Raw genomic sequence first — 27,640 nt, 5'->3', positions numbered from 1 at the left:
AAGAAAAGATAGCAGCTGCTTTCAACAAAAATCGATCTCATCAATTTGAATATGGCGACCGGATTGGGAGGATTTTAGCATACCAGATAGCTGATAAAAAGCTAAAACACGATAGAAACGATAAAGGGTAGAGATGGCCGATTACATACATCCCCCGATTCAATTTTAGAGCAGTTTACCCAATTCTATACAGAACTTTACACTCTCCCAGGTAACATAGATAAATGTGCACTGGACAGATACTTACAACTTGGGGAACCCTTATATCTGAATGTAGAAGCAGTGGATTGTCTTCAACAAGATATTACTGATGAAGAAATAACATCTGCTATAGTCGCGCTGCCTTCCAGCAAGGCTGCTAGGGATGATGCTCTGCCAACAGAATTTTATCAAATCTTTAAAAACGTTATCCTCCCGCTACTTCATGATGTTATACATCAGATAGGAGAATGTATGGAAGCTCCTAAGTCCTGGGACATGACAAATATTGCTTTCTTTCTTAAAAAGGGGAAATCTGCGGATGATTGCGGGTCTTATCTCCCAATTTCCCTCATTAATTGTGACGCTAACATTTTTGCCAAAGCACTGGCTAACCGGCTAGCGCCCTCTATGCCGGACCTTGTATCTGATCAACAGCATGGGTTCATCATGGGTAGAGATATAGAGATACTACTGCTCATGTTAAAACAGCCATAACAGCGTTCGATATTGCTAATAGGACATCTCGCAGTTTGAGAATGGTCCTCTTAGACGCTGAAAAAGCATTCAATCGTGTTGTGTGGGATGTATTATGGGCAACATTATCTAACAACGGACTACCAGGCCGCTTTTTTAAGTGGATCCGTGCGCTATGTATAAACCCACAGGCTAAACTTTTATATACTAGCATGCACTTGGCTACTTTCCTGATACGTCGTGGTACCCGACAGGGGTGCCCACTTTTCCACTTACTGTTTGCTTTATATATAGAGCCATTCTGTAAAGCACTAAATCGGAACACTAGTATCACTTCATTTAGTAAAGGGATGTGTCAACTGAAGGCCATTGCGTACACCGATGATATTGCGTTTTTTACATCTGACCCAGTAACAGCATTGAGTGCAATTCATGAAGAAGCAAAAGCTTTTGGCCACTTCTCAGGGTATAAACTTAACTCTCATAAAACCAAAATTCTCCACAACTTAGATTTACTTATTCCTATAACTGGAGGCTGTGCTGTTGTAACTTACTTGGGGGTCCAGGTATCTGTTACTATTGAACAAATCCGGAGACTTAATTATGAACCGTTACTTCACTCAGTTATACAAAAATTGAAGAGCTGGAATAAACTTCCAATAACTATAATTGGCAGGTCTAATATAATTAAGATGACAATCTTACATAAGCTTTTATATCTGTTCCGAGCTATCCCTATACGTGTCCCCAACTACTATTTCCAAAAATTGGAGGGTGCTATTAGCAGTTTTATCTGGGGCTATAAGCAAGCACGTCGAGCCATACGTTCTATAAAACTTCCCTATAAGCTGGGTGGATTACAACTTCCTGATTTCAAACTTTATTTTTGGGCAGCATTTACTGGGCGTTTGCAAAGCTCATTAACTGATAACTATATTTTGGCCTCTCTCTGGCATTGGGCACAGATAGCAAAATGTTTTTGTATAGGATTAATGATCCTAACTATTATAAAAGGGGCCGTTTCAAAACCATTAGGGATGTGGTCCGCATATGGCACAAAATTATCGGTTACTGTTCACTTACTTTCGAAGATCTCATACAACATGAATACTTTAAACTTTGGAATAATCCATTCTGCCAAGCATATTTCATGATCTTATTGCTTTCAGGTGGGCATGGTGTGGAATTGAATGGCTCGGCCACCTCTAGGACACCAACGGTTTCTGTACCTTTGCATCTTTTTAAAAATCGACGAATGCAGCTCCCACATTCTCATGATTTATTGGCCTACTTTTTTAATCTTTCACTTAAAGCTAGAATTAGCTCAATATAACTGCAACTCCGCCGCTTCAGGGGTGATGATGCCTGCCGCCTGGCTTCCAAATGGAGTCAGATGTTAGATATTATTACGGATGCTTCTGAGATAGTTTCTGCTTTGGAGATCTCTAGATAATTCCACTCACTCTATACGTTTAAAGATGCAACAATTTAGAACTATTTGTATGCTTTATTATACTCCTGAAAGGATTAGTAAATGGCAACAAAAGGCACAGGGGTCTGTGGGAGAGAGCGCAGATAGATCATGCTGTCCCAAATGCATTCTAATGGCAGCTAACATTCTCCATATGTTCTGCACTTGTCTTATGTTATGTGATTTTTGGGAGAAAGTTACATAATATATTGCACAATGCTTGGGCTCTGATTTTTCACTTGCTAATATAGAAATCATGCTAGGATTTAAGGAGAGTGAGGATCGGGCTATGAGGAGTGGTTTATCCTTTGCACTAGTTGCTGCACGCCTTTGTATTGCGAGTATGGATGTCGCCTAACCTTCCTATTTTTTTTTGAATGGTTGGCTCTCATGAAAGACCTCTATGAGAGGGAACGGTCAGTGGCCAAAACTAGAGCTATAGGCTCAGTGCAAAAATGTAGCTCCATATGGGAATTTCTCTTGTGATCTGTGTGATTCCCTAGACATATATAGTCTTTTTTTTCCCTTTTTGTTAGCTTGTTATGATTATCTACTATATGCATGTATTTAATTGTTATTCATTTTTGTTTAATTATTTTTTGTTTATGCACCCTCTGTATTTAAAAAAGAAAAAAAGAAATCTATTTCAACTGGTGTTTGAGTCAAGATATGTACAGTTATCTTGTTGGGCACTTATCATTTCTGACTGATCAGCGGTTTCCGGACTATTAGCCTGTTTTACAGTATCTACTTTGAAGAATATTGATCAATTTAATACTTCAATCACAGACGGTTCAGTCAGAACTCGCAATATAGCAGTTATGGCATTTAAAACATTGTCTTTGACATATATTTGTATGGTTAATAACTTTCCAATGTGCTTTGTATGAAAGCATTATAGATGAAATAGGAAAGGGGGTAATCGGCAACACTTACCATTGGAGTTCATTCGATTTCAATCTCAGGAGTTGTTTCAAAGTACAAGTTAATGGGTGTCGATAAAGATGGGGTTGGGTATGATTCCATTTTAGAGTTACATTGCAAAAATTCGCTTAGAGGCTGTTGCAGTGGCCTCTTTGACTATAATGATATACCTTTCATTCATTCTATTAAATGTAACACTGGGCTATCGAGCTTATTCTGGTTTCTCGAATGCTTTTGATTAAATGAGCTTTGTAAATAGTTAAGTAGGAGTTTAACAATCAATTATTGTCCGCCAGAGTAGGGGCTTAGTTGTAGACTTCCATTCAACTACCATTCCTTTCACATCCATATATGGTTGTATTTTCAAAGGATCTTTATAGGACACTGTTTGCTTTCTCTGTACATGGGTATTAGCCTGTGACTGAGTCATTAAATATGATTCAGGGGAAAACAGTCACTCTATATAAGGAATTTCCGAGGAGTTAATTTCTCAGTGGGGAAACCCAAAAATCGGTTGGGTCAACTTGACTTTCAGTTGCTTTCCTCCAACTCTCCAGTATGAATCTAACATTGATAACCAAGCGCTAGAACTCCTGGTTTCATTCTGTAGACTCCTCCTCTCCATCCTTTACCATCCAGTGCTCTAAGGTCGCTTCCACCCCCAGTACTTTAGCCTCTATTACAGCATACTTCATTTCCACTATGGCAGTGTTTTTTTTTTTAAATAGTGCCTACGGTGGCTATTATGTTTCTTTGGCCTCTGGCTAAATTACCTTGGCTTATGTCATAGCATCCCTCTGCCACCGTATCTTGGCTCCTTTGCTAGTGCAGAGGGGAAGAAATCATACTTACAATCTTAGTTTTGTTTACCATAACACTAGAATCTTCCCACAAGTGTAGAAACACTAAGCGCAACGCTCTACTGTTCTTAGGTCAAAGATCACCTCATGAATCCACTGGTTCATTCTGCACAGACTCAGGCCAACTCTCCACATACTTCTGAACCGATCCCTAGTACTGCCAAGCATTTAATTCCTGTGCCCTCTGTTAAACAAGCACACACACCATCCATATCCAGGCAGACTCTGAACCTCTTCCAGGTAAAAGACAGCATGTCTGTGTGCTGACAACCAGCAGGTACCCCTCTCACTGGCAATACCCCCACAACTACCCAACACAATCCCTTTGTCACGATTCGCTCCCTGCACTCTCGTGCCCACCTCCAGAGGGGTGCATAGTGTGACTTTCCTGTGTTCTAATAAGCTTCCAAATACTTCCCTGCATGCATATCCTGACTTCCATCCATGTGGTAACTATTTGGGAATTGACATCCATTCCCAACCCATGCAGGGTTTTGTGAAAGCTAGCCTGCTCATGCTTGAAGCCAGCCTGCTAATGTTTGACACACTGTTACCTAGAATTCCCTGCTCACTGCTTCGTCTCCACCCCTGCTGGCTAAGGATGGCTGGAGGAATTCAGCTCACCTGTGGCTGGCTGCTGCTATCCTGCTCACACCTGATGCAAGTGATTACAGTGAGCTCCTTTATGCCCCAGCTCCCTTCAGGCCAAGGTTGGTCATTGTAGCGGTATTCCCGTGAGGCCAATCATTGTTTCCTGAGCTTTTGATATTCCTCGATTCCTGTGCTATAGTTAATCCTTGTTCCTTGATTCTTGAGCTATAGCTACTCCCTTGTGCCTTAATTAGCACTGCCTGCAGTGCTACCTTGTTTCCTGGGTTCCAGAGCTATAATTAATTTGTGTTCCAGTTCCTGAGCTTCAGCTATTTCTTGTTCCTGATTTGCACTGCTTGCAGTGCTCCCTTGACTCCTTGTTTCCTGAAGTGCAGCTATTTCCTGTTTCCTTGAACTAGCACTGCCTGCAGTGCTACCTTGACTCCTGAGCTATAGTAATTTCCTGTTCCTGAACTAGCACTGTCACCTTGAATTATAGCATTTGCTCAATTCTTGTTTCTGCTCCAGCACAACCTTCAATTCTACTGTTTTATTGACTCCTGATTCAACTCTATTATAGCATACCATTGTAGCCCCCCCTTCTGTATATCCTTTTCCAGTCCCTGTTTTTCTTCCCATTTCCTTGGTTCCAGTTCCTAGTTTACAGTCTTACTATTACTGCTGTCTTGCTTCTATTACCTTGCATGTTTGTTACTTGCTTTCTGCCAAGTGTGCCCTGCGATTTCCTTCCTTTCCTGTTAAGCACTACTCTTTGCCAGCTCCTTGTCTATTGTACTTGTATTTAGTTCTACCCCCTTGCTGTTACTGCCTTGCGTGTTCCTGTTTGATCGCCATTATCCGTGTGCACAGCTGACAACCGAGGTGGAATTTCTTGCTCACTGCGAGTATTGTTTTTGAGTTACATTTATAACATCACCATAGGTATCAGCTCCACAGACACTGCCTTTGCATGAATATCCTATATGTGGGTATTTGCAGTCAGTATATGTAACAACAATTGTGGGTGAGGAACTTATCGAGCTTCAGTCTTACTGTGTGGAGCTCCCGAGTGCCTTACCCCCACATTCCCTTTATTGTTAATGTTGTGTGTGTATATATATGTCTGCACGTCCATCCTGGGTGTAGTTATTTTGAATGCTAAATTGCCTCTTGAGTGCCCGTCCTTTGAGTCTTAGCCATCTTATTCACTTGTACAGGCTTCCCCTTTGGATCCCTTTTCTCCTCTGACTTCCTATGTGATCCTGGGCAGCGCTGTACTCCGCTTTCTCTGTACGTTTTCTACCCAGTTGCCAGTCCTCATCCAAGTCCCTGACTGTGTTCCCGACAGTCTCGGATTTTCCCTGACACCCTTTGCCTCTGTCAATGTTCGCAGAGGGAAGCACTACATTTGATTTTTGGGAAGCAGCCTTGAGTTCTCTATATTCAAGACCAGTTCAGGATTGCCCAATCACATACTCCTCTCACCCCCACTGGTTGAGAGCAAAAAGAGACAAGTAATGCATTGCGGCAACCAGAATCGGAAATTAACTTAAAGAAGAAGCTTAAAAAAAGAGCTGCCATATGCAGTGGTGCTGCAAATCCTGGCAAAAGGTACGAGTAGGGACATAAATAAAAAAAAGTATGAATCACTACTTATTCACTATAATTATCTATAATGAGTCATCATTCAATTGATTATTCTTCATTGATAATTATCTCCAAAGTTCATTAATTGTATTTTGAGTGCTTTTATTTTGATCGAGCGTTCTAACCTTCCCAATTGCCCTCAAATTATAAATGCTGTTAATGATATGCTTGATATCATTAAAAATTAGCAAGGGCACAAAGGTACAGTACATTAATATTGCCAAACTTTCAATAGATCCGTTCTTGCAGATTCTAAATGTATTGAAGATTGCCGAACGCCCAATAATGAAAACATCCTACGAGAAGTCTTCTTGAAAATATAAATTACATTTTTAATATTAGGTTGTAAATGACTAAGTAGTTCCAACAAATCATACAGTTGTTTATATCTACAAAGTACTTTGCGATTACCCTAACTGTCTTAATTAGGTTTCCTTAAAATGAAAATGGCTTTCAACGTATACTTTAGTTTTGTTGCCATTACTGCCATTTATGATGACAAATTAGCTTCCAGCAGCGTCCACAAAAGTCAGAAGCTTGTATGTAACAAGTTTGTTGTATTACATCCATTACCTTGGTGAAGTTGTATTTAATACCAGAGGGTAAGAATAGAAAACAACTGAGATGAAAGGGTTCAGATAATCAAAATCTATGTATTCCGTCCCAATCTTTTACATTAGAGGCTGGAAATAAATGTTGCCCAATTAAGAAAACATCTCATTAAGGTAGCTAGTTGATGAATTCTTGATAAGAGCAACCCAAATCTGCCATGTTAGATTGATGCTGCATACCATACAAGAGTACAATTTCATTTCAAACAGTATCTGTCAAACATTTCATCATGGCTATTGTTAGTATATTGCATCAACTGACTCTGAAGGAGAGCATCCAGGCCATTATACGGGTTATCAATGAAAGTGAATTGCTAAACAAAGTGCTTTATCTTAACCAATATAACATTTAACAAAATAACCTAAATTGTTGCATAGGTAGGGCAAAGTGCATTAATATAAGGACGTAAACATCCCTTATTGGTGCATCTTAGATTTTTAAGTAGGAACATCAGAAAAAGAACGTTCAGAGGATATAAGCCGATATCCACTAGTGAACGTTGATCATATTTCTTTTAGGTATGTATCATTTTCCTTACTAGAATCATTGGTCAAATAAGATATCTCACCATTTTATAAGAAGGATTAGAGTTCACTATTCACATTAAAGCCTTTCACTACTGTATGAAGTTCAAGAAACCAATAGGATTCCCTTATTCTCAATCTTGGCTCGCAGTCTCCCCCTTCCTGTTCTTTGGGATGCAGTCAAGACCAATGAATGTAATATTTTTTAATAGCCTGATGAAATGTGTCTTGTATTTGAACCACTAGTGGATATTTGGTATCACCTTTTCTAATAGCCCTAATACGTTCACTTCACCCATCCTTCAACATGGGTACGGTGGATCCAGCATACTGTTTTTTTGACGAACACAAGTGATAAAATAAATATAACATTTTGGTTTACAGTTGATTAATGTTTTAGTCACATATGTTTTTGGTGCCACTGTAACTGTTAAATTTAAACGTACCATCAGATGTTTACTGGCTGACATTACATGGTCAACATTTATAGAACAACAGATTTCACAGTATGCTTTCTGTAGCTGATTTATTATGGTAACTGACTGAGAACAAGTATTGTCTTTCAAGTTTTACCTTTTACTGAATGTTATTTTAGGAAAGCCGGATAGCAATTTATTAAGCTAAGCATTACCTTTCAATATATATTCAAGATTATGAAAATTTGTCTAGTCTGCATCCAATAATGCATTATAAATCTGACTGTCGCCCTTTAGTTTGTTCATTTTTACCTTTCAAAATGTAATTACTAGATATATTTGAAATTTGAGTTAAAGATTTTTTCAATATTTTCTGAGAATATCAGCTGAATCTTTTTATTGTTTATCGCTTCCTTCTTTAAAATAGAGGTCTTCACTACATTTCCTCCTGTTTGGAAGTAATTCGCCATAAGGAATATTTTCAATCTTTCTTTTAGAATGACCCAAAGCGATATTAAATGTGCTATTTAATGCTATATTACAAAAGAAAGATTGCAGTTAAAAGTATTCCCTTCAATGTAAAGTTTAGCATCCAAGAAAATTATGTTAATTTGACTTGAATTTTAAAGCCAATTATATGTTGAAATAATTATTGGTCAAATAAAAAAAAATATTTTGTTAATTCTTCTTTAGTTCTTTTCCAAACCATACCTATATACTCAATATAACTTAACGACAGAATAATGTTGCTACTACTTTTCTCATTCCAGGCATACTCTCTCTCACACCTATCCTTAAAGCGGTCAGCTTAATATGGGAAAATACCAGAAACACATTGCGGTGCCCTGTTTTTGAAGGTAAATGTAATTTTGGTAAATGAAAAAAAGATTGAACACAGTATAGTCTGTGAACTCCAGTAACTTCTATGAATGTTTCAAATAATTGTCAGATCAGTTATTTGAGATTTCAGTTAATCATGTGCCACTGATAGTTGTGAATGACCAATGTATTTTGCATGTCCTAAACTCATATGTGCTGTTACCCGTCTCTAGGTTTTATTCCCTTCTAACCAGTACTCCAGAGTCTCCCTCAAACTCCTCAGATTCTTCTTTTGTGGGTCCGGGTCAAGATTCGGTGGAGAATAATAGATATCTCCATTATGCTTTCTCCTAGACCAGTATCCAACAATCTGTCTTACAAAACAGTCCTCTTGTGAACAATTCTGACTCTTTCCACCCCTCCACCCCCTAAGCCCCTTGTGGACTTGTAACAGACTCCTTTCTGCTGCCTTGTAGTCTTCCCTCCACTCCATTATATTCCCACTCTGCCGACTATGTCTCCATAGCAAGCCTAGTCAATGTAAGGAAATACCTACTTGTGCATGATCAACGCCAAAGTTATGGACTAACATGGATGGTTTTTCGACAGACAGTGCACTGAGGTCTGCTAATCGGACTTCAGTGCCAGTTCTCTGACCCTCAAAAGTATATGTTCGATTGGCTTATATCCAATTAGCATAAGTTAACTTAGTCATAAGTCCCTACTATATGGTACCAGGGGTGCCCAAGTGTCTTTCAGGGACTACAGCACTTATTGTGCCTCCCTGAGTGTGACAAGGTAAAACAGCATGGCATTGCAGACTGGTAAAGCAGTTTTAAACTGCTAACGTGTGTGGTGTGTGTGTTGTGTGCGTGTTGTGTGCGTGTGCGCGTTTCTGTGTGTGTGTGTGTGTGTGTGTCCTTTTGATTTAAGGCAAGAGGCTGTATATTAAAATTATATTATTATAATATTATAAGAATATTTTTACTGTTAGGATCAATTCTATTCCCTATCAGTAAAAACGCCAAATTGCTGTTCTTACTGTGGAAAAACTAGTAGCTCCATTGGCGAGTACTGGCTTCTCATTCTGGAGGGATACGGTTGAAAGATCCTGGACTATGTGCCCATTGCTTGTCTATTTCCACCTGAAACTGTCTTATGCAGAGTCGGCAATTGGGAATGAGGGGAATGCAGGCGGATATTATTCCCAGGAATGATTCAAACAGAAATTGACTTTCTTTTATAAGAGATGCAGTCAACTTCATTATTTTCTGTAGTCTCTCGTCTGTAAAGAATGCTTTGCATTAGATGTTTCCTAGTGTTTTTGATCGCCTCTAGAAACACTGCCTTCCTGCTGGGATAAAGGCAAGGTTTCTCTATTATTAAACTTAAAGCCAGATCTTAGAATAACTGTTGGCATGCCTTTGTGGAGATGTTTACTGTGTGAAGTGTAGTGAAGGACATTTCAGAAGCCATTTGTCCAGATATGGGAAAAACCTAACCACATTTCTCCTTAGAAAAGCCTCAACAGGAGCCCTTGATTTATAAAAAATCTGTGATGCAGATTGGAGGCCATAGCCTTTATTTAGCATTTACAACCGACCACCTTGAACTTTAAGAATTTTAAATGTTTTTCGATGGATTGGAATATAAAACAAAGCATCCAGGAGAGTAAGTGATGTAATGAAACCTCCCTGGTTTGGCAAATGGAGAATTTCTTGCAGTGTGAACATCTGAAATTAATGTTTTTTCAGGAATTTAACAGCAGGAGATCTAATACCAGTCTCCATTGGCCATATTTTGTTCTTGATTTACAAAAAAAGCCTCAATAGAAACACTTGTTTCACTGAGTGTAGGGACCTCATTTATAGCTTCTTTTCAGAGAATCAAAGAATCGCCAAATTTAAAAGACAAAGATGTTGATGTAGCTTTCTTCGAGGTGGATTTCAAGGAGGATTCTGAACGAATTCTAAAGAGTGGCCATGATGAATAATATCTAGCACTCACTGATCTGTAGTGCTAAATCTCCAGCTTTTTAAGCAATTAGAAATCCCTCCGCCAACCTGCTGTGAGGACGATATGGTGAACAGAGCTGAAGGGTGATACTATCTCCTGGAGGAGTACTATGCACAACATGACTGCGTAGGCCTTTTTCATGGAGTCTATCTAAAATAAGCCCCAGGTGATGATTGTTTGTACGGCTGCTTGTGGTATTTTTGTTGAAATCGCAGCTGAAGTTGCAAGTATGGCTGATACTGTATGCGTGGTAATGACCTTGAGATGAAAACAACCAACATCCTCTTGAACTTAGGAAGGGCGGAAGTCGGCACTGCTGCAGAACACACACAGATTTTGTGCTGTCTGGGTCCGACTTTATCAATTGAAGAGCATGGTTTACATGCTGACAAAATATTGCAATAAAGCATATCTAAAATTGTGCTGAGGAGGGCGTGGCCAAGATGGCGGCATAGCAAGACGTGTCGTTGAGAGCTCCTGTCTGCCGCCCGCTGAAAACAGCACCTATGGACCCCCCCCTCCACCGAGGGGCAAAAATAGCCTGCGGGACTGCCGGAGGGTATTCCTAGCTGGGGGCCCTTCGAGCGGACGTTCTACCCCCGCTGTGGCACCACCGAGGCCGCGTGGGCGGACCCGCGGCCCTACCATGCTGTACAGCGCAGACGGCTTCGCCAAGGTGGTGGTCCGGTGTTCCGGACCATCGGGGCCAGCTTCCCTTCACCCGGCCGTCGGATCGGTAACCCGGAAGAAACGCGGGTTCCACACGACACCGCCCAGCCGACTCAGGGGAGGAGGATCACCGGGGTGTCAGGCCCGAGGAAAGGTGGGGCCCCGCCCGAGCAGCAGTCGGGACTGCAGTGGTGACGGAGCTGTGGCAGCACTGCACATGAGCGCTTCGGAGTGCCCTTGGACTGAGACCTGGGCGCCCGCTGGCCTGCGGGAGGTGTGCACCGGTGAGGCGAGCCCCCGCATCATCTGAAGTGCGGCCTGCTAGGCCACGGCATCGCCGGCCTAAATTTGGGCGCAGCCTGCTGCAGTGCGGTATTCCGGGAGAGGCCAGCGCAAGCCCTTGGACGGAGGCAGCGAGCTGGAGGCCACTTGAGAAGTACCTGCGCCTCCAGCATTGAGGGGGGATATCTGCGAGGCCCTCTGGACAGCGGGGAGAGCTGTCAAATCGACCGGTCGCGGTCGCACCAGAGGCCGGCTCAGCTGCGGTAGCGATCTGCACCTGTGCGCGCCACCGAGGAGTGAGGAGGCGGTGCAGGGTTGTGGATGGCGAGGCCGCAACTAGCACTACCCCACTTGGCGGTGAAGTCTGAAGACCGAGGGGGGAGCGGAGGCGGATTGGGACAGGCTCGGCGCTGGCCTCGCAGAGACGGACAGCGAATTCCTGCGCCCATCTAGCCGCCAGCAGGGGGCCGGCACCCCAGTACCGCGCAGGGCAATCGCAGCCACAGCTTTGGTGCATTTGGATCTGGGCCTCACCCTGGCTATAGCGGAGGCCTCCCGGGACTGAGCCTCGGAGTTCCCCGACTGCGACTTCAGGGGCGGCAGTGGTGCAGAGTGGGGGCTATTGGCTGCAATACCGGTCTTCAAGGCGGGATTCCTCTGGACTTCAGATATCGACCGCTGAATACGAAGACGCCTGTGCCTGAACTGCAGGCTGTTTCGCCTATCAGGCTAGCTGTTGTGACTGGCTGCAGTGACCTACAGGTACCGGCATTTGGACGATCTCACGGTAGGAGGGCCTGGCGGGGTCTGGAGACGGGTGGCCCTCAGCATGTCATAGCGGCGATAATTGCATGCTGGCAGACATTATTATCACAGCAAGAAGACCCTGTGCTGGTCGAGGGGTCGGCGGGGAACCGGCCTGCTCTATTGGATTTGGGTTCTAACTCTTCTTTTGGCCCTTATTAGCTGCCCTTGCCACCGGTCGCTGCCTATTGACTGCTTCTTCCCAGTGGGGGTCACACGGGACCCGCAATTGCTGAACCAGAGGGGTGGAGACGGAGCACTTTGTCACGGCTTGGGAGCGTTCCCCCTGTGATGGGGGTGAGAGACTGAGACACGCCTGGGAAATAGCAGTGGCCTGGGCCACTCGACGGCAGTGTCACTCGCTGGGTGCCCCACGGGACAGGCTGGGACCCCCCTGACACGCGCCTACTTTTCCAGACATGGGGACGACGCAGGGGCATGTCCTCGTCTAGGTCAAGGAAGGGGAAGCCACTGAAGGACATTCTTGGCCGCTCGTTGTGCAACCCTGACATGGCGGCGGTAGCACCTGTGACTGAGACCGCTAAACCCTCAGCATCTGCGGAAGACGAACCGATAAAGGCGTTTCTGGAATCGCTGTTCCTTACCCTCTGGGACGACATACAGTCCGTTAAAACCGAATTTGCAGCAGAGGTCAAGGAGAAGAGGAAAGACATGGACGCTATCGGAGAGATAGTGGCCACTCTAGAAGAGAAAAGCGATGCTACTGTGACGGAGATGACGGTGCTACAGCAGGAGGTGATCAGAGTGCAGGACCAGCACGTGGATATCCAATCGCACCTGGAGGACTTAGCAAACAGGTCCCGTAGGTATAACATTAGGATTCGGGGGGTGAAACCAGCAGACGATACCAAGGATCTCTTTCCCTTCTCCAACAGCCTCTTCCAACACATCCTAGGCGACTCTCATACATCTGATTTTATCCTGGACAGAGCGCACAGGTTCGGGCCACATCGGGCGCCCAACGCCCCGCCAGCAGACATACTGGTATGTGTACAGACTTCAAGACTAAAGAAGCCATTCTCACAAAGGCACGATCTCTGCACCCCATTTCCTTCCGCGGCCACTACCCGGTGCTATACCAGGACTTAGCTCTAATCACCCTGCAACGCCGCCGACAATTTAACCCGGTAACGGAGCACCTTCGGCAGCAAGAGATCCCATACTCATGGGGTCACCCATTCCTCCTAATCTTTCGGATCAACGGCAGGCTTCAGCAACTCCAATCGCTGATTGATACGTGCCAGCTGCTGGGTCTTGCCCTACCAAGTGAAGAGACCGACGAGCACAGCGTTGGGTCAGGCCCGGATATGTCCCCGTCGGGATGGCAAAGGCAGGACAGGAGAAGACGCTCCCGGAAACGACACAAGTCTGACATTGCCAGAAGTCAGCAGGCGGCCATCACAGCAGTCGCAGAGGCCCTCACAGACGGGGGGTCCCAGGACCAAGTGAAGCACGGGGGATTTTGTAGTTTCTATTTGGTCTTCGAGATCTAGCATGTTCCCAAATGGAAATGGGCGGGCGGAGTGGTACTCTTCCCCTTGGTCACGACGTGGAGCCCCCTCATTTCTCTGACTGGCCATCTTGGGATGGCGGACAATTTTACTTGACTTTGTATGATCGAACTGTCCCCACCTGGTTGATGTATTGGGGCCGAGTTTTAGGGGTCTTTTTTTTTTTCCTTTCCCTTTTTTGGATTGGGTCCCCTCGTCCACCCTCTCCCTCTGCGGTATGAGGCTCAGCTATTTCGCGGGGTAGGCTGCCTTCTCATGCGCCTCCGACCCTCTGCCCACACATTTGTTCATTGGGTGACACAGCGTCCGCTCTCGACTAACCCCCATGCCGCATAACTCAGTTAGCATTTTGACCTTTAATGTGCGCGGCCTCAACAACCCCATTAAGCGCATGGCCATACTTCATTATCTGAAGCACTCCAAATCCGACATATGACTCCTACAAGAGACGCACCTTCTTCCCAAAGACCACCGTAGGATGAAGTCAAGCACTTTTCCCACACAGCGGTTTTCTTCTAACTCTACTAAATCGGCTGGGGTCGCCATCCTGGTTTCCCGCTCCTTTCAGGGCAAAGTCCTCCAGAAGGAGGCGAAAATCAAGGGATATCAGTTCCAGGTGGCAGGTGTCTCCTTTATAGTGGGATCCTTTTATGCTCCTAACGAAGGGCAGGAACCATTCTTCCACAAGGCACTCACAGAGGCGACGGCTAATTCGGAGAGGCGCCTAATGCTGGGGGGATCTGAATATGGTATTTGATAACATTCATGACCACTCGTGTCAGCGATCGAGCCAAGTTGGGGCTCTCTCGCCGGCAGTGACAGGTCACCTCCGGGACCTGGGCTTGGTCGACATCTGGCGCCACTTTCACCCCCACAGCCGAGCCTACACCTTTCACTCGGGAGCACACAAGACATACGCCAGACTAGACTATCTCCTTGGCACTACCCAGTTGCAAGTACTTGCGTGCGACTCTGAGATCCTGACAGTGTCTCTATTAGACCACTCCCCAGTCATTGCCTCCTTCCAGTCCCTACGCGGCACCCGCTGAAACAATGGCGGCTGCGTGACACACTATTGCACCGGGTCTCCACTGTCGATCAGATTAAGGCTGCGATCACAAATTACATTGCTCTTAATAACACCCCGGTCACATCCTTGGCGACACAATGGGTGTCTCTTAAGGCGGTGTTACGAGGGGAATTTATAGCCATTTCCACTGCTGAAAACTTAGACCGCAGTCGCAAGCGGGCTGAACTCACCCAACGGGTGGCCGAGCTCGAACAGATGCACCAACGCACAGGAGAGGCCAGGGCCTGGCGTCAACTTTGTGTTGAGCGGAAGCAACTGGAGGCGCTTGACCAGGACCGAGCCAAGTTTGCGGCTCTCCGACTCCGTCACTCCTACTATACTGGGGTTGATAAATGTGGTCGCCTCCTAGCACACAAGCTACGGGAAACCAGGCAGCGACAGGGCGTGCAGACGACCTGCACTTTCCGGGGGGGGGAGCTCACCACTGAGGATACAGCCATCGCAGAAGCCTTTCGTGACTTCTATGCAACACTTTACTCGGGCGACAACCTCGATGCACAACACTGCAGTGATTATCTGGGGACGGCGGCGATACCCGCCCTCACCAAAGCACAGGCGGACCACCTAGATAGGGATATAGGCACGGAGGTCATCGCAGCGATCTCTCGCCTTAAGCTGGGCAAATCACCTGGGCCAGATGGCTATTCGGCGGCCTTTTATAAAACTTTTTGCACACAAATTGCACCCATACTGCGCGACTTGTTTAACACCTTCTCAAATGTCGGGGCTACACCGGAGATGTTGGAAGCATCGCTAGTGGTTATACCGAAACCTGGGAAAGACAGGACGCAATGCAGCGCATACAGGCCGATTTCCCTCTTGAATGTTGACATCAAGTTATACACTAGTATTCTCGCTACCCGACTGGCGCCATACATGAAACAACTGATAGAGCCAGATCAGGCCGGCTTTATCCCCCAACGGCAAACGAGCGATAATACCAAAAGAATCCTCCACCTGATAGAGAAGGCATCCTGCACGATCGGAGAATACATGTTGTTGGCTATAGACGCCGAAAAAGCCTTCGACAGAGTCCACTGGCCCTATCTGGAACAGGTCCTGATTCGGTTTGGCCTCGGGGACAAACTACGCTCCTAGATACTCAACTGCTATCGCCTACCCAAGTCAACCGTTCGGGTAAATGGCCAGATGTCCTCGCGCTTCCCCATAGGCAGAGGCACGAGGCAGGGGTGTCTCCTATCACCCCTCCTGTTCGCGCTTTATATGGAGCCGTTGAGGGTTTGAAGCCACCCCCTTATCACAGGCAATACAGTTGGAAGGGACACCCACACCATCAGCCTATTCGCTGATGAGATTTTGCTTTCCCTCTCCAACCCGATCCCTGCAATGCGCGCTCTATTCATAGAACTGTACTGCTTCGCCCAGGCCTCAGGCTTTAAGGTCAACATCGACAAATCTATAGCGTTAGATATCTCCCTCTCCACTGCCACGCTAGCCTACCTGCAAGAGGAACACACTCTCCAGTTGTCGACCTCTTCGATCCCATATCTGGGAATTAAATTGGGGCCCACCATTCCAACCACTATTGCCGTTAACTATTCCAACCTTCGCTCACACGTCCGCAAGGAATTGGGGAAATGGAAGCATCACACTCTCGTGGTTAGGCAGAATAGCTGCCATCAAAATGACCATTCTTCCCCAAGTCCTGTATCTTTTTCAGACCCTTCCCATCTGGCCTCCCGCAGGCTGGATTCGGCAGACTCAGGCGGACTTAGCGAACTTCATTTGGCAGGGCCGTAAGCCTCGGTTCAGGCACGCGGTGGCGGTTCTCCCACCGGAGGGGGGGGGTGGGGATTCTGGACTTACAGCTTTATTTTAACTCTGCGCAACTCCGTACCTGGTGGAATGGTACCGTCTCGAGTCGGAGAAACATTGGCTGTTCCAAGACCAGGCGGTGGCCGCTATGCCCCTGCAGGGCACTCCCTTACTTTGCAAAGCCGACAAGCCACCCGGAGACGTTGACTAAAGTAGCTACCTACTGGTATTACACGCCAGAAGGCCTACATCAATTTGACTCACGACAAAGTGCCCTGTGCGGGAGGGGATGTGGGGAGGTGGGTACCCTTAAACACCTGCTATGGAGCTGCAACCGCATCCAGAACTACTGGTCTTACATACTAGACGAGGTGGACAGCCACTTTGATACACAGATCCCGCGATTCCCCGTGTACGTCTGCCTGGGCTTGCCCAACTATCACATATCCTCTAAAATCCAGAAGGGGCAAGCTGATAGCTATCACTCTAGGGGCGGATACACAGAACATCCTTGCGCACTAGCGCTCCACTCATCCACCAACTCACTCCGGATGGTTGCAGAGGCTTTAGCAGGTACTGGGCATGGAAAAGCTTACCCTTACTCTTGCAGGCAGAGTGTCTGAATTCCCCAAACTGTGGCGACCATTTTTGACATTGCTCATTGCTGAATTTTGAGAATTGACATGCCCCCGATATCTCAGACTTCTCCGACTTGCGGATACACAAATCCCGAAAAAAGCCACCTCACGCAACCCCAAGCCGGCACATTGATTGTAGAGGCACTTTCCCCTTTTTTCTTTTTCCCCGTCCGTGGATGAGGGGGAGGGGGGGGGGGTAGGGTTAGGTTTTAATGCTTGTTTTGTGTTCCTTATCCCCATTTATTGTCTTCCTCTGTAGACCCGCTCCGAGCATCTTACTTTTGTAATGCTATTTCTGCGACACCAGCTGTCTTCACTGCACTGTCTCCAGGGAGCTGGTGGTCTTCTTCTTGTTTACCGAAAATCAATAAAAGATTTAAACCATAAAATTGTGCTTGGACCTCAGGTCTAAAAGAGTATGCCTTCAGCCAACTTTGCCTTCTTAGAACTGCTACTCCGCCAAGCTGAAAGAAACCTTTTGTTGCCTCATCCATAGTTGTGTCTTTTTTCTGAGGGATGTTCTTTCGCCGTCCTGGATGATCGCTGTCACTTTTTTCCCCTTCTCTTCAGGCAAATATTCAAAATAGGCTCTAAGATCAACCCCATTTGCCTATCGTATCTTCCCAATATAGTCAGGGCATTAAACGCTTGGACAGTGGTAACAGTCATTGCAGAAAGTCACATGCCTATATTGTCAAGGCACCTGCCTTCTTTGTCTTCTGGAGTTGAGCAAGGAGCATAAAGGTTCAGAGAATGTATTTGCGCTGCCTGCATAACCTCTGAATCTGCTCTCAGGTGTCCTATGAGGTGAGCCGATACATCTTCTGAGGTTTTATATTTTGTGTCTTGACAAGGGTCGATGGTAGCCACCGTTCCAGAGTCCTTCATCTGCTTCAAACACTCTGACCATTTGAGGTCCATTATAGGTATGGATCTAACCAATTTGCAAGCTCTTTAAAATCATAAAGTAAGCAGACCGCCTGTTCAACTGAGATAGGCAAGTCAAATCTCTTTGCAGCTCCCTCCGTAAGTGTTATCTTGCCCTCTTCTGGTTCTTCGTCATCAGTATAGTCATCATGTATGGGGATAGGTGAAGGTTATCTTGGTGGAGGCAGCTTCTCAATCTGTTAATCTGGAATTAGATAAGGTATGAAGCATTCTAGGATTATGTGGGGACAGTGTGGTTTTTGGGGCAGACGTTGCCTGGGAAAGCGTTGGCTGAGGTCCTGACTCTGGAAAGCTCTTATAGTAGTCTACCAATGTGTTCTGAAGATCTGTTACAAAAGCTGCGGGTAACTGCATCATCTGCACTTGATCAGTGTAAGTGTCATATTTGTGCTGATCTGTAAAAGCCTCTACAGATGTGGACTTTTCATGACTCTCTGGGAAGGAAAAATCCTCTTCTAAATATGTGTTGTCCTCCTCATTCAGGTTCTAGCACTTTACGTGTAGCTTAGTGGGGCTCTATGCAGGTCCGAAAAGAACATAATCTTCGGATTCCTCCATATCCAGCCACTGAGGGCCAGCAAGGGAGCAACCTTAACGGGGGAGGTGTGCTCAGGAATATTAAACGGAATCTCTTTCTCATCAGCATGACTTTTTTTTCCTTTAACAACTGTGCTGGTGATAGGTCCATAGGTGGCGACGTTGATGGATGTTTTTGTGTGATAAATGTTGCAGGGTACTGATGTTTGAGCCATCAAAACAAATTTACTTATCGTCCATGTTTTTTATGCAAATACTATAGTCATCTTTGTAACTGTAGATAAGATTGCCATGGACGTCGTCGCCCGTGGTCTACTCAGCGTTTTTTTTTAATCAAAATCATCCTGGCAGTAGAGAAGTTCCTCAGTGTCTTTTCTTTTTTTTACCTTAGAAGATGTTTTTGAAAAAGGAGTGGAAAGCTCCAACCTGGATCTTTCTGTACTTGCTGAGGGTTTTTTTTACCTTCTAATTACTCCTTCTTTGAAGCAGGAGTTACTTGCAGACCAATTTTCACCATCCTTATGGATTTTGTTGGAGTTCCCGAGAGGAATCGCTTCCCTTGTATTTTCACTTTTATGCGGTTTCTTGTGAGGTGAAGATGTTCCCTCACCTTTATTTCCTGTTGATGAATGCTCCTTTGACCTTCTCTTCTGTAGCAAACGTTGGAACCAGCCCTTTGTCCATTAGAGTCTTTGCTGGAAAGGTTCTAAAGATCTTTAAGTACTGCTTTGTTCGCCACAAGTTGGCAGGGTATGCTCAGACGTGAGTCCCTTGCTCACTTTGACACTGGATTCAAGCAAGCCTGGCTGAAGACGGCCGAAATGCCAGAAACCGGTCCTAGGAAGCTTGTTCCCGGTCCAGGGAAGGCATGGCTTGGCAGTTCGGGCTGGACTGTTCTCATGAGGCACAGGGTCAGACTGATTTGCATATGGCCATGTCTGAACTGGGGTGGCCGAGTGGGCTAAAGAACGGTGATGGATCAAACCCAGATCTGTTGACTGGGTGTGAGTGTTTGATTGGTTCTGATTCTCCGTCCATCACCACCCCCTTTTGTACTGCTTTGTTCGCCACAAGTTGGCAGGGTATGCTCAGACGTGAGTCCCTTGCTCACTTTGACACTGGATTCAAGCAAGCCTGGCTGAAGACGGCTGAAATGCCAGAAACTGGTCCTAGGAAGCTTGTTCCCGGTCCAGGGAAGGCATGGCTTGGCAGTTCGGGCTGCACTGTTCCCATGAGGCACAGGGTCAGACTGATTTGCATATGGCCATGTCTGAACTTGGGTGGCAGAGTGGGCTAAAGAACGGTGATGGATCAAACCCAGATCTGTTGACTGGGTGTGAGTGTTTGATTGGTTCTGATTCTCCGTCCATCACCACCCCCTTTTGTACTGCTTTGTTCGCCACAAGTTGGCAGGGTATGCTCAGACGTGAGTCCCTTGCTCACTTTGACACTGGATTCAAGCAAGCCTGGCTGAAGACGGCTGAAATGCCAGAAACCGGTCCTAGGAAGCTTGTTCCCGGTCCAGGGAAGGCATGGCTTGGCAGTTCGGGCTGGACTGTTCCCATGAGGCACAGGGTCAGACTGATTTGCATATGGCCATGTCTGAACTGGGGTGGCAGAGTGGGCTAAAGAACGGTGATCGATCAAACCCAGATCTGTTGACTGGGTGTGAGTGTTTGATTGGTTCTGATTCTCCGTCCATCACCACCCCCTTTTGTACTGCGGGGGTCTTCAGAATATAACCTGAATTTACTGCAAATCCACAGGGTCTGAAAAGACCTTTTATATCAGACTCAGACATTTTTCTGTCAAACTTATTTCACAGTAAATGGAATTATGGATTTGAATTCAAATAAGGCTAAAGTATGGTCAGTAGATGATCAAAATCAGCTGAAAAGCAGATAAGCTGAGCAGATCTCATGGAGACTTTCTTCACACAAAACCTGCAGTTAGAAATCTGCGGTATGGTAGCCCTTGAGGGGAAGAGTGCCCTAGAAGCTGCTTCCTGATTGGCTGAAATTTGGCTCTTGTTAAAATGATGTGAATTGGTTAACCATGGCACTTGATTAAGCAATGTTGTGCAATACTTTTCTAAATACTGCTCAACAATGGGGAAGATTCAAGCATGTGAATCTATGAAAGATTCAATACTGGAGGCGTAAACGTGTCCTCTGTAGTGTCCGTGCACAGACAAAACGGAATGTGATACCCAATATGCCCTGACCTCTAGCAAGCTATTTCTGAACGAGGTCTAGCAGCAATCGCCTTAAGAGAACCTACGAGGGGGTGCCAGGACCACTCATCACCGATTCTTTTCAACAGGATGCATGCAACCTACATATCCACTACAACTGATGAGCGGTTAAATAATATAGCTCAAAGTGAGGAGCGTCTAGTTCTCCTGCATCATTACAATTCTTAGCTTTGACAAACCCCTATGTGCCATTTGGTGCCTCAGAATAAAGTCCACTAGCATAAGATCCATTTCTCAGAATTTACTCTAGGGATCAATCTCAGGAGGGAGGTGGAGAAGTAGAATTGTCTGAGCAGTATGTTAATTTTTGATAAAGCAAGACTGAAATTTAAAGTGTATTCCAAAAAGCGACGATGCCAGTGTCGTTATGATGTTCTCTCCCGCAGCCTACTTTCAGACTAGTAAACTCGGGCAGCCAAATAATTCAACAGTGGGTCTCTACTTTATAACCATGCCAAGAACATGCAGCCTATTTTTTTCTGTAGCTGAGTATCCGTATGTTTTATCCCAATTTACCCTTAGTACAGCGAGGTTCCTAAACTCCTTCAATGCCCTGACTGCGACCCCCACATTTGCTTCCCCTCCACGCAAGTAAATCATGTCATCAGTAAAAAATAAGATAAATAAAGACCAGCCATCAAGCTGTATCCCGATAGTTCTAGACCTGCAGAACCGTTAGAGCTAATGGTTCCACTGCATTGGCCAATAGGACAGGGGAAAGAGGGCAACCCGGCATCATGCCCCTGCTCACGATGCAGGGCTCTGAAATTACAGTGCCCGTTCTTACCCTAGCCAGTGGGGTAGTGTATAGTACTCTGTCCCATCTAAAAAATTCCTGTCCCAAACCCATGCCTTCAATTACTGTGTATAGAAAGTTACACAACAGTGAATTAAAAGCTTTCTCAAAGTCGAGAGACAACACCAAGGCTGAAGGGCAGTCAGTCATAAGAGCATCCAGGACCTATATCAGTCTCCTAATATTGGGCATGAAGCTGCCTTTAAGGATTAACCAATTTTGGTCCGGGTAGACAATGTCACTTACATTAAGAAGAAATATATTCATTAATATTTTGCTTAGGACGTTGTGGTCAACGTTAAATATTGGCAATGGTCGATAGGATGGTTACTTGTGTGTCATCTTTGTACTTTTTGAAAAGGGAACCAATAGCTGCCTCCCTTATTGTGGGTTGTAAGACACCTACATTCCGTGCCACGCTGAAGGGCACTGCTAGTTTGTGGGCCAGCACACCCAGCTATGCCACATTAAATTCAGTCAGTAGATAGTCAGATCCAGGGTCTTTCTCTCTAGCCAGATCTTTTACAGCTTCACCGTGTGTGATCCTGGGGGGAGAGGCTCACCCCATATAATCAGCTATTGCTTGAGTGCAGCCAATACCACTAGCTGAGTAGAGACTGTCATAGGGAGACTTAAAGGCTGCATTTATCTCAGAACATGAATATAATTGTTGACCCCGCTCCGTGTAGATGTAAGGTTTCGTCCATCCTGTGCTCATGTTTAGCCAAACAATCCACAGTTGCTGCTTTGTCATGTTGATCATGGGGTTTAGAGATTTAAGCTCTGTAATCCTACCCCGTCAAACTGTCCACCAACAAAGGGAGTACTTCTCACTAGTGTCTGTCACACAGCCAAAACTATGATAAAGTACCATAGCTGCAGCCACCAGAACACACTCCAGAGCAGTAAGAAAATGTGCATATCAGTGTATTACTAATGTGAAATAACTTGTGAGACATTTACTGTTTTAGCCAAGGTTTTTCGTAACTAAATGAAAGCTATTCCTTCTAATTAATGTGATGCACCCATTGTTCCCAAATCATCACATATACGCCATCAGGCAACACCTGTGTTGCTACTAAGAGCATAATCATTCGGAGGCCCCTACATACAAATGCAACAGAACACCTGGCTTACTTCCATATAGATAAGACACTAAGTCCAGAACTAATAACAGCACTAACCATCAAGACAGGACAAACAAAGGAGAACATAAAAGACAGAATACCCATTGCACATCTAACAAAGCGCAGATAAATCATACTGCTGACTATCATGGTAACCCCAACAACATTAGCCACTACCATATATCATACAGAAATACAATAGAAAATTATTCTATACTCATTCAATAAAATGATTTCCTTAAACTGCACAAATGATACACACTGAACTCAGCATAGATGGCAACTAGAAAGGTATCCAATAACTCCCAATCACCCAGACCACCATGGAGATTTCCACAACATAACACCTTTGAGAGAATATCAGACATGTTCCACATAGTTCAAGAAGGCCCCATAGCCAGAAACACAACACAAAGACCTTCTCTGATACCCAGGCTAAAGACATTGTATTGGCGTAAGATATTTACTAATAAAATTGTGTAGCTCTCTCATCACAACTCCCTTTAATAAAATCATATACTCCTACCTCAATGACTAAGATCATGATCTGACAAACCCCTTTAGACACAATACAGTCTCAAGGATAGGATAAGAAAATAGTACTCAAAACATGTTGTATGAAGACTCATGTTCCGATTTTCAAACCCTCAAAACACAGAAGCACACAATCTAGAGAAGCACACAGCACTACAAGAACACAGTAACTGCAGACGAGGTCTGAATAAATTATCATAACATAATAAACGTTGTTAACTATTCATTATAATCATTCAATGGAAACTGGTCAAGCTTACTTCAGGATGGGCTAGTTGTGTTTTAGTGATAGTAAAATCAAGATGTAACCAAAGTAATTTCTATATATAAATCATTTCAACCTTAAATAAAACAAGCTTAAACTATCAATAAAATGAAACTTGCGCTTAATAGAAACTAGTCAAGATGTGCTAGCTGGGTATAATGTACCTTGTCATGATATGCTTATTGGGCATAATAACCGCACATCAGGATAAGCTAGTTGTGATTAGGGATATTACAATCAAGATGTAACCAAATTAATTTTTATACATAAATCATTTCAACCTTAAATAAATCAAAACTATGTATAAAATGGCATAACAACAACAGAATAAAGTTTTGAAACTTTGCATTTGTCAATCAAGATGTCAATTAAACTGTAATCATTCTAGTTGATACTTGCCCGATATTTTTTCAAACTCAACGAGAATCAGGTTTGCAGGTGCTTAATTAATCCCACCAGAAGTTAATTAGCACACCTTGCACCTAAAATATAAACTGTATACTCGACCCCAAATTTAGGACGGACAGAATTCGTAAAATACATTTAAACAGTTTCACAAAACAAATTTAAATAACTTTTTTCTGAACATACTAAAGAGCTAATTTCAAGGTGTTTCGACCCACAGCTATATTAATGCATTTCATTCTTTTTCAAATCTAGTGGCTATATTAACAAATACATAAAAATATTCAAAGCTTAGAAAATCCCCTTTGATACTGCGGTTTAAACACACGTGGGATATGTCACCTAATACGGGCTCATTAAAAGCCCTTTTGCAATGTCGAACTAATCACTTAGGAAGCAGGATACATATCTACAGATTGGCACCTAATACACAGCTAGGTAAACCTTTATCCACAATCACAGTGTGGGAGTGAAATTTCAGAACTTCTGCCCATAATTCGGGACAATCTGCTGAGGTTGCAAGTCTTAGGTGGATTCTGAGCTCTCAATCTTGGTAATTGACCCTGCCTTAAATTTCTGACTGGAGAGTCACAAATTGTTACCTCTAATAGACATGCAAGCAGTCATATTGTTATGTTTGTAGTATAACCATATGACAACACTCGGTAAAAATATATTCTAGTGCAAGCCATATTCGAATGGCATAATTTTCTATTTTATCTGAGTTAAAAAATAAAACGTATTCATGCAACGGCTTATAGAAAGACCAGTAAAACACCTTATTTTATAGTTTATTAAATACACCACATTGGTTCCATAGTTGTAATCTCTGTAATCATACAATATGCTAAAATGCTTCTCATAGAAAAATAACTGCAATAATGAAACTAAAAAAGTGTACACAACTTTGGGTGATCTGTCAAATGAACACTGTTTGGAAAAATTCAGTTGAATCTGTGCTTCACAATTGAAATGTTGTTTAAAAAAAGTGGGTTACGTTAATTTAGTTCACCTGGCATTGCTGTAACAGCAAAATGGTGGTGGCAAAGAAAACGGTGGTCCTAACTAGAAAAAGACAAAGTAATACGAAATAACCGGTATACAGATTAATTAGATCTCTTTTGCTCACTCTCTTCAGCTATACAGTTTATACTTTTTCCACTCAAACTTTCTGCATGATACGGTCAACCAAGTTGGTCAGTTCATCATTTGCCTGCAAAATTGTTCCCTGCTTACGTACACGAAGGCATGCACACACGGTATTAAAGGATATGTCACCTCAAATATAAATGAATACAACAGAGATTTTGAATGTCCTCCCTTTATGTTAGAATTCTATGCCCTTTTCAAATGGAGGAGGGTTTCAGTGCATATAATTTAAGACAGCAGACAATGTACAGAAGAAACAGGATCTTGCTGGTTCTTTACACTTCCAGCCAGTTTAACAGTAAACACTGCAAAGCTTTAGCGCCGTAACCACAGCCAGCCATTGAGGAGCCAGAACGCTACGGTGATGGAGTACATGATCATTTCTCTCTTGGCGCGCTCTTTATTTTCTTCCTCTAGGAGCAGTAGGCGTCGATTTAGCTTGATTATCTGGAACAAGAAGTTTTTTTTAAAATGTTATGAACAGGCTCTTAAGAGGGATATACAGTTATATGACAACAGTTACGGTCTCCATTTTTAAATGAACAAGGGCATGTAATATGAAGGACACTACTGATTCTCTGTCAGGACCCAAGGCGAGGATAATGCAGATTCTTTCTTCCCTTTAGTAGCAGCCCCAATTTTAACAAAACACAACAACACACAACCATGGCAGTCAATAACCATATACATAACGCTTCCAGAGTATCCTCTAGTCCTCTTTCTTCGCTGCTCTCTTTCAGATGTGCTGAACCCCGATACCCAGAAGGCCAGATTCCCACCAATGGCAATCTCAAACAGAAAAGGGAGGAACCCAAGGGAGATGAAGCTAAAAAATGTCTTCCTCGAATGGTCCAAGAGCACGAACAAGGGTAAAGGGCTTGCAGTTGGATCTATCTACTGTAGCCTCTACAGAGGTCACCAATGATTCCAAGCTTGCAACAATACATTCCCCAGAAGATGCTAGAGACAACCCCGTTTCTCATGGGGATTTAGATGATGCCTTTGATGTAGGCAGACCGTGGCATCCATCTTCTGACCCAAAAAGGCAGGAGTGCGAAGAGCAGGATTAACAACTGACAACACCAGGTGATATGTTGGATGCAAAAGATATCTAGCACTCCATATGCTCAGCTTGGAACGCACCATAGATAGTAGCACAAAACTTGGACAGTTGTCTCAGAAAACAGCTGGATCAGCAGGAGGCCCGGGTAGAGACAGAGGAATCTTCCAAGCAACGTTGGAGGGGAAAGTGGGTGAGGCACATAAATTTGACAGAAAAATGGCCACATTCCTAGCAAATTTTCTTAGGAATCCAAAAAGGGGCACTGAGAGGTCCCCTCTGGCTTGTCAGGTTAAATTACTGTCTCTAACAGGTCCTTTGACAACAATTCTTGACAAGGCAGAGGAGGCGAGAGAACCAGGTCCCTCATCTCTCCTGAGATCCTGTTGGATGGGCATAATGAGCGGTGATATTTCTAGGGAACATAAACTGCACTATTTCAATAGAGGGGCACGGATCACTTCTCATCAAGGTTGACCTTAAGCTGGGCAAAAATGCTAAGTCAAAGCAAGTCTGGTAGCCGAAGGAAGTCCAGTGGTGATTCAATTCTGAAGGAACTAAGGCAGTACATGTTTACCTTCAATTGCCTGGACATGAGCCAGTCCTCTATAAAGAAAACTTTCAACTAAAAGGTTTATGGAGAGGCTAGCAAAGGAATGAGCAAAGACAGCTCACCGGTTTCCAATGCAAGGTTCTTAAAGAGGCAAGGCACACCGTTGTAGTAAATAGCAGGATCACTCACGTATTGGAGGCCTATTCTGTAGCCAGGGATGGATAGACGGTATATAGAGGAGTGCTTCACAAAGGTCCTGAGTCGGGCAGTGGAATTTCTCCACTCACGAGGTGCAAGATTGATAATATGCCTCAAAGACATTCTGTTTTGTCAGAAATTAACGCATGACTCTCACGCTGCTACAGCACCTAGACTTCATGATCATCAGGGAGAAGTCAGGGCTCATCCCGACACAATTGATTCATGTCCTGGGGTTCGTAGTGGACTCGATCACAGACAATCAAATTACCAACATCAAAAATTAGAAACATCAGGAAAGAATTGGGACAAGCCCTCATCAGGCTCAAAATAGCTCTGTGACAGCCGGACAGGTTTGTGGGGCTCTTAGCCTCATCCATCCAGGTCATGTTTCCAGGACCACTGCACTGATTGGGCAATGCAACAAATTTAGGCTGCTCATCTGAGAAGAGGGTTCTATGGACCTCA

General features: G+C 44.3%; 1 protein-coding gene across 5 annotated transcripts in view; it reads right to left on the bottom strand.

The window, feature by feature from the left end:
- Window positions 1–24,987: 24,987 nt before the first annotated feature.
- Window positions 24,988–27,640, bottom strand: part of MFF (mitochondrial fission factor) — a 192,009-nt gene continuing 189,356 nt past the window's right edge. For all 5 annotated transcript variants that reach the window (XM_085634381.1, XM_085634384.1, XM_085634385.1 and 2 more), the window contains one exon: window positions 24,988–25,808. In XM_085634381.1, coding sequence (XP_085490507.1) covers window positions 25,677–25,808 — 132 coding nt within the window. In that variant the 3' untranslated portion in view covers window positions 24,988–25,676. The remainder of the gene's footprint in view (window positions 25,809–27,640) is intronic.

The sequence above is a fragment of the Triturus cristatus genome, chromosome 11 (genome assembly GCF_964204655.1).
Source record: "Triturus cristatus chromosome 11, aTriCri1.1, whole genome shotgun sequence".
NCBI lineage: Eukaryota > Metazoa > Chordata > Amphibia > Caudata > Salamandridae > Triturus > Triturus cristatus.
The sequence above is the reverse complement of the archived record's forward strand: the minus strand, read 5'-3'. Positions and strand labels throughout refer to the sequence as shown.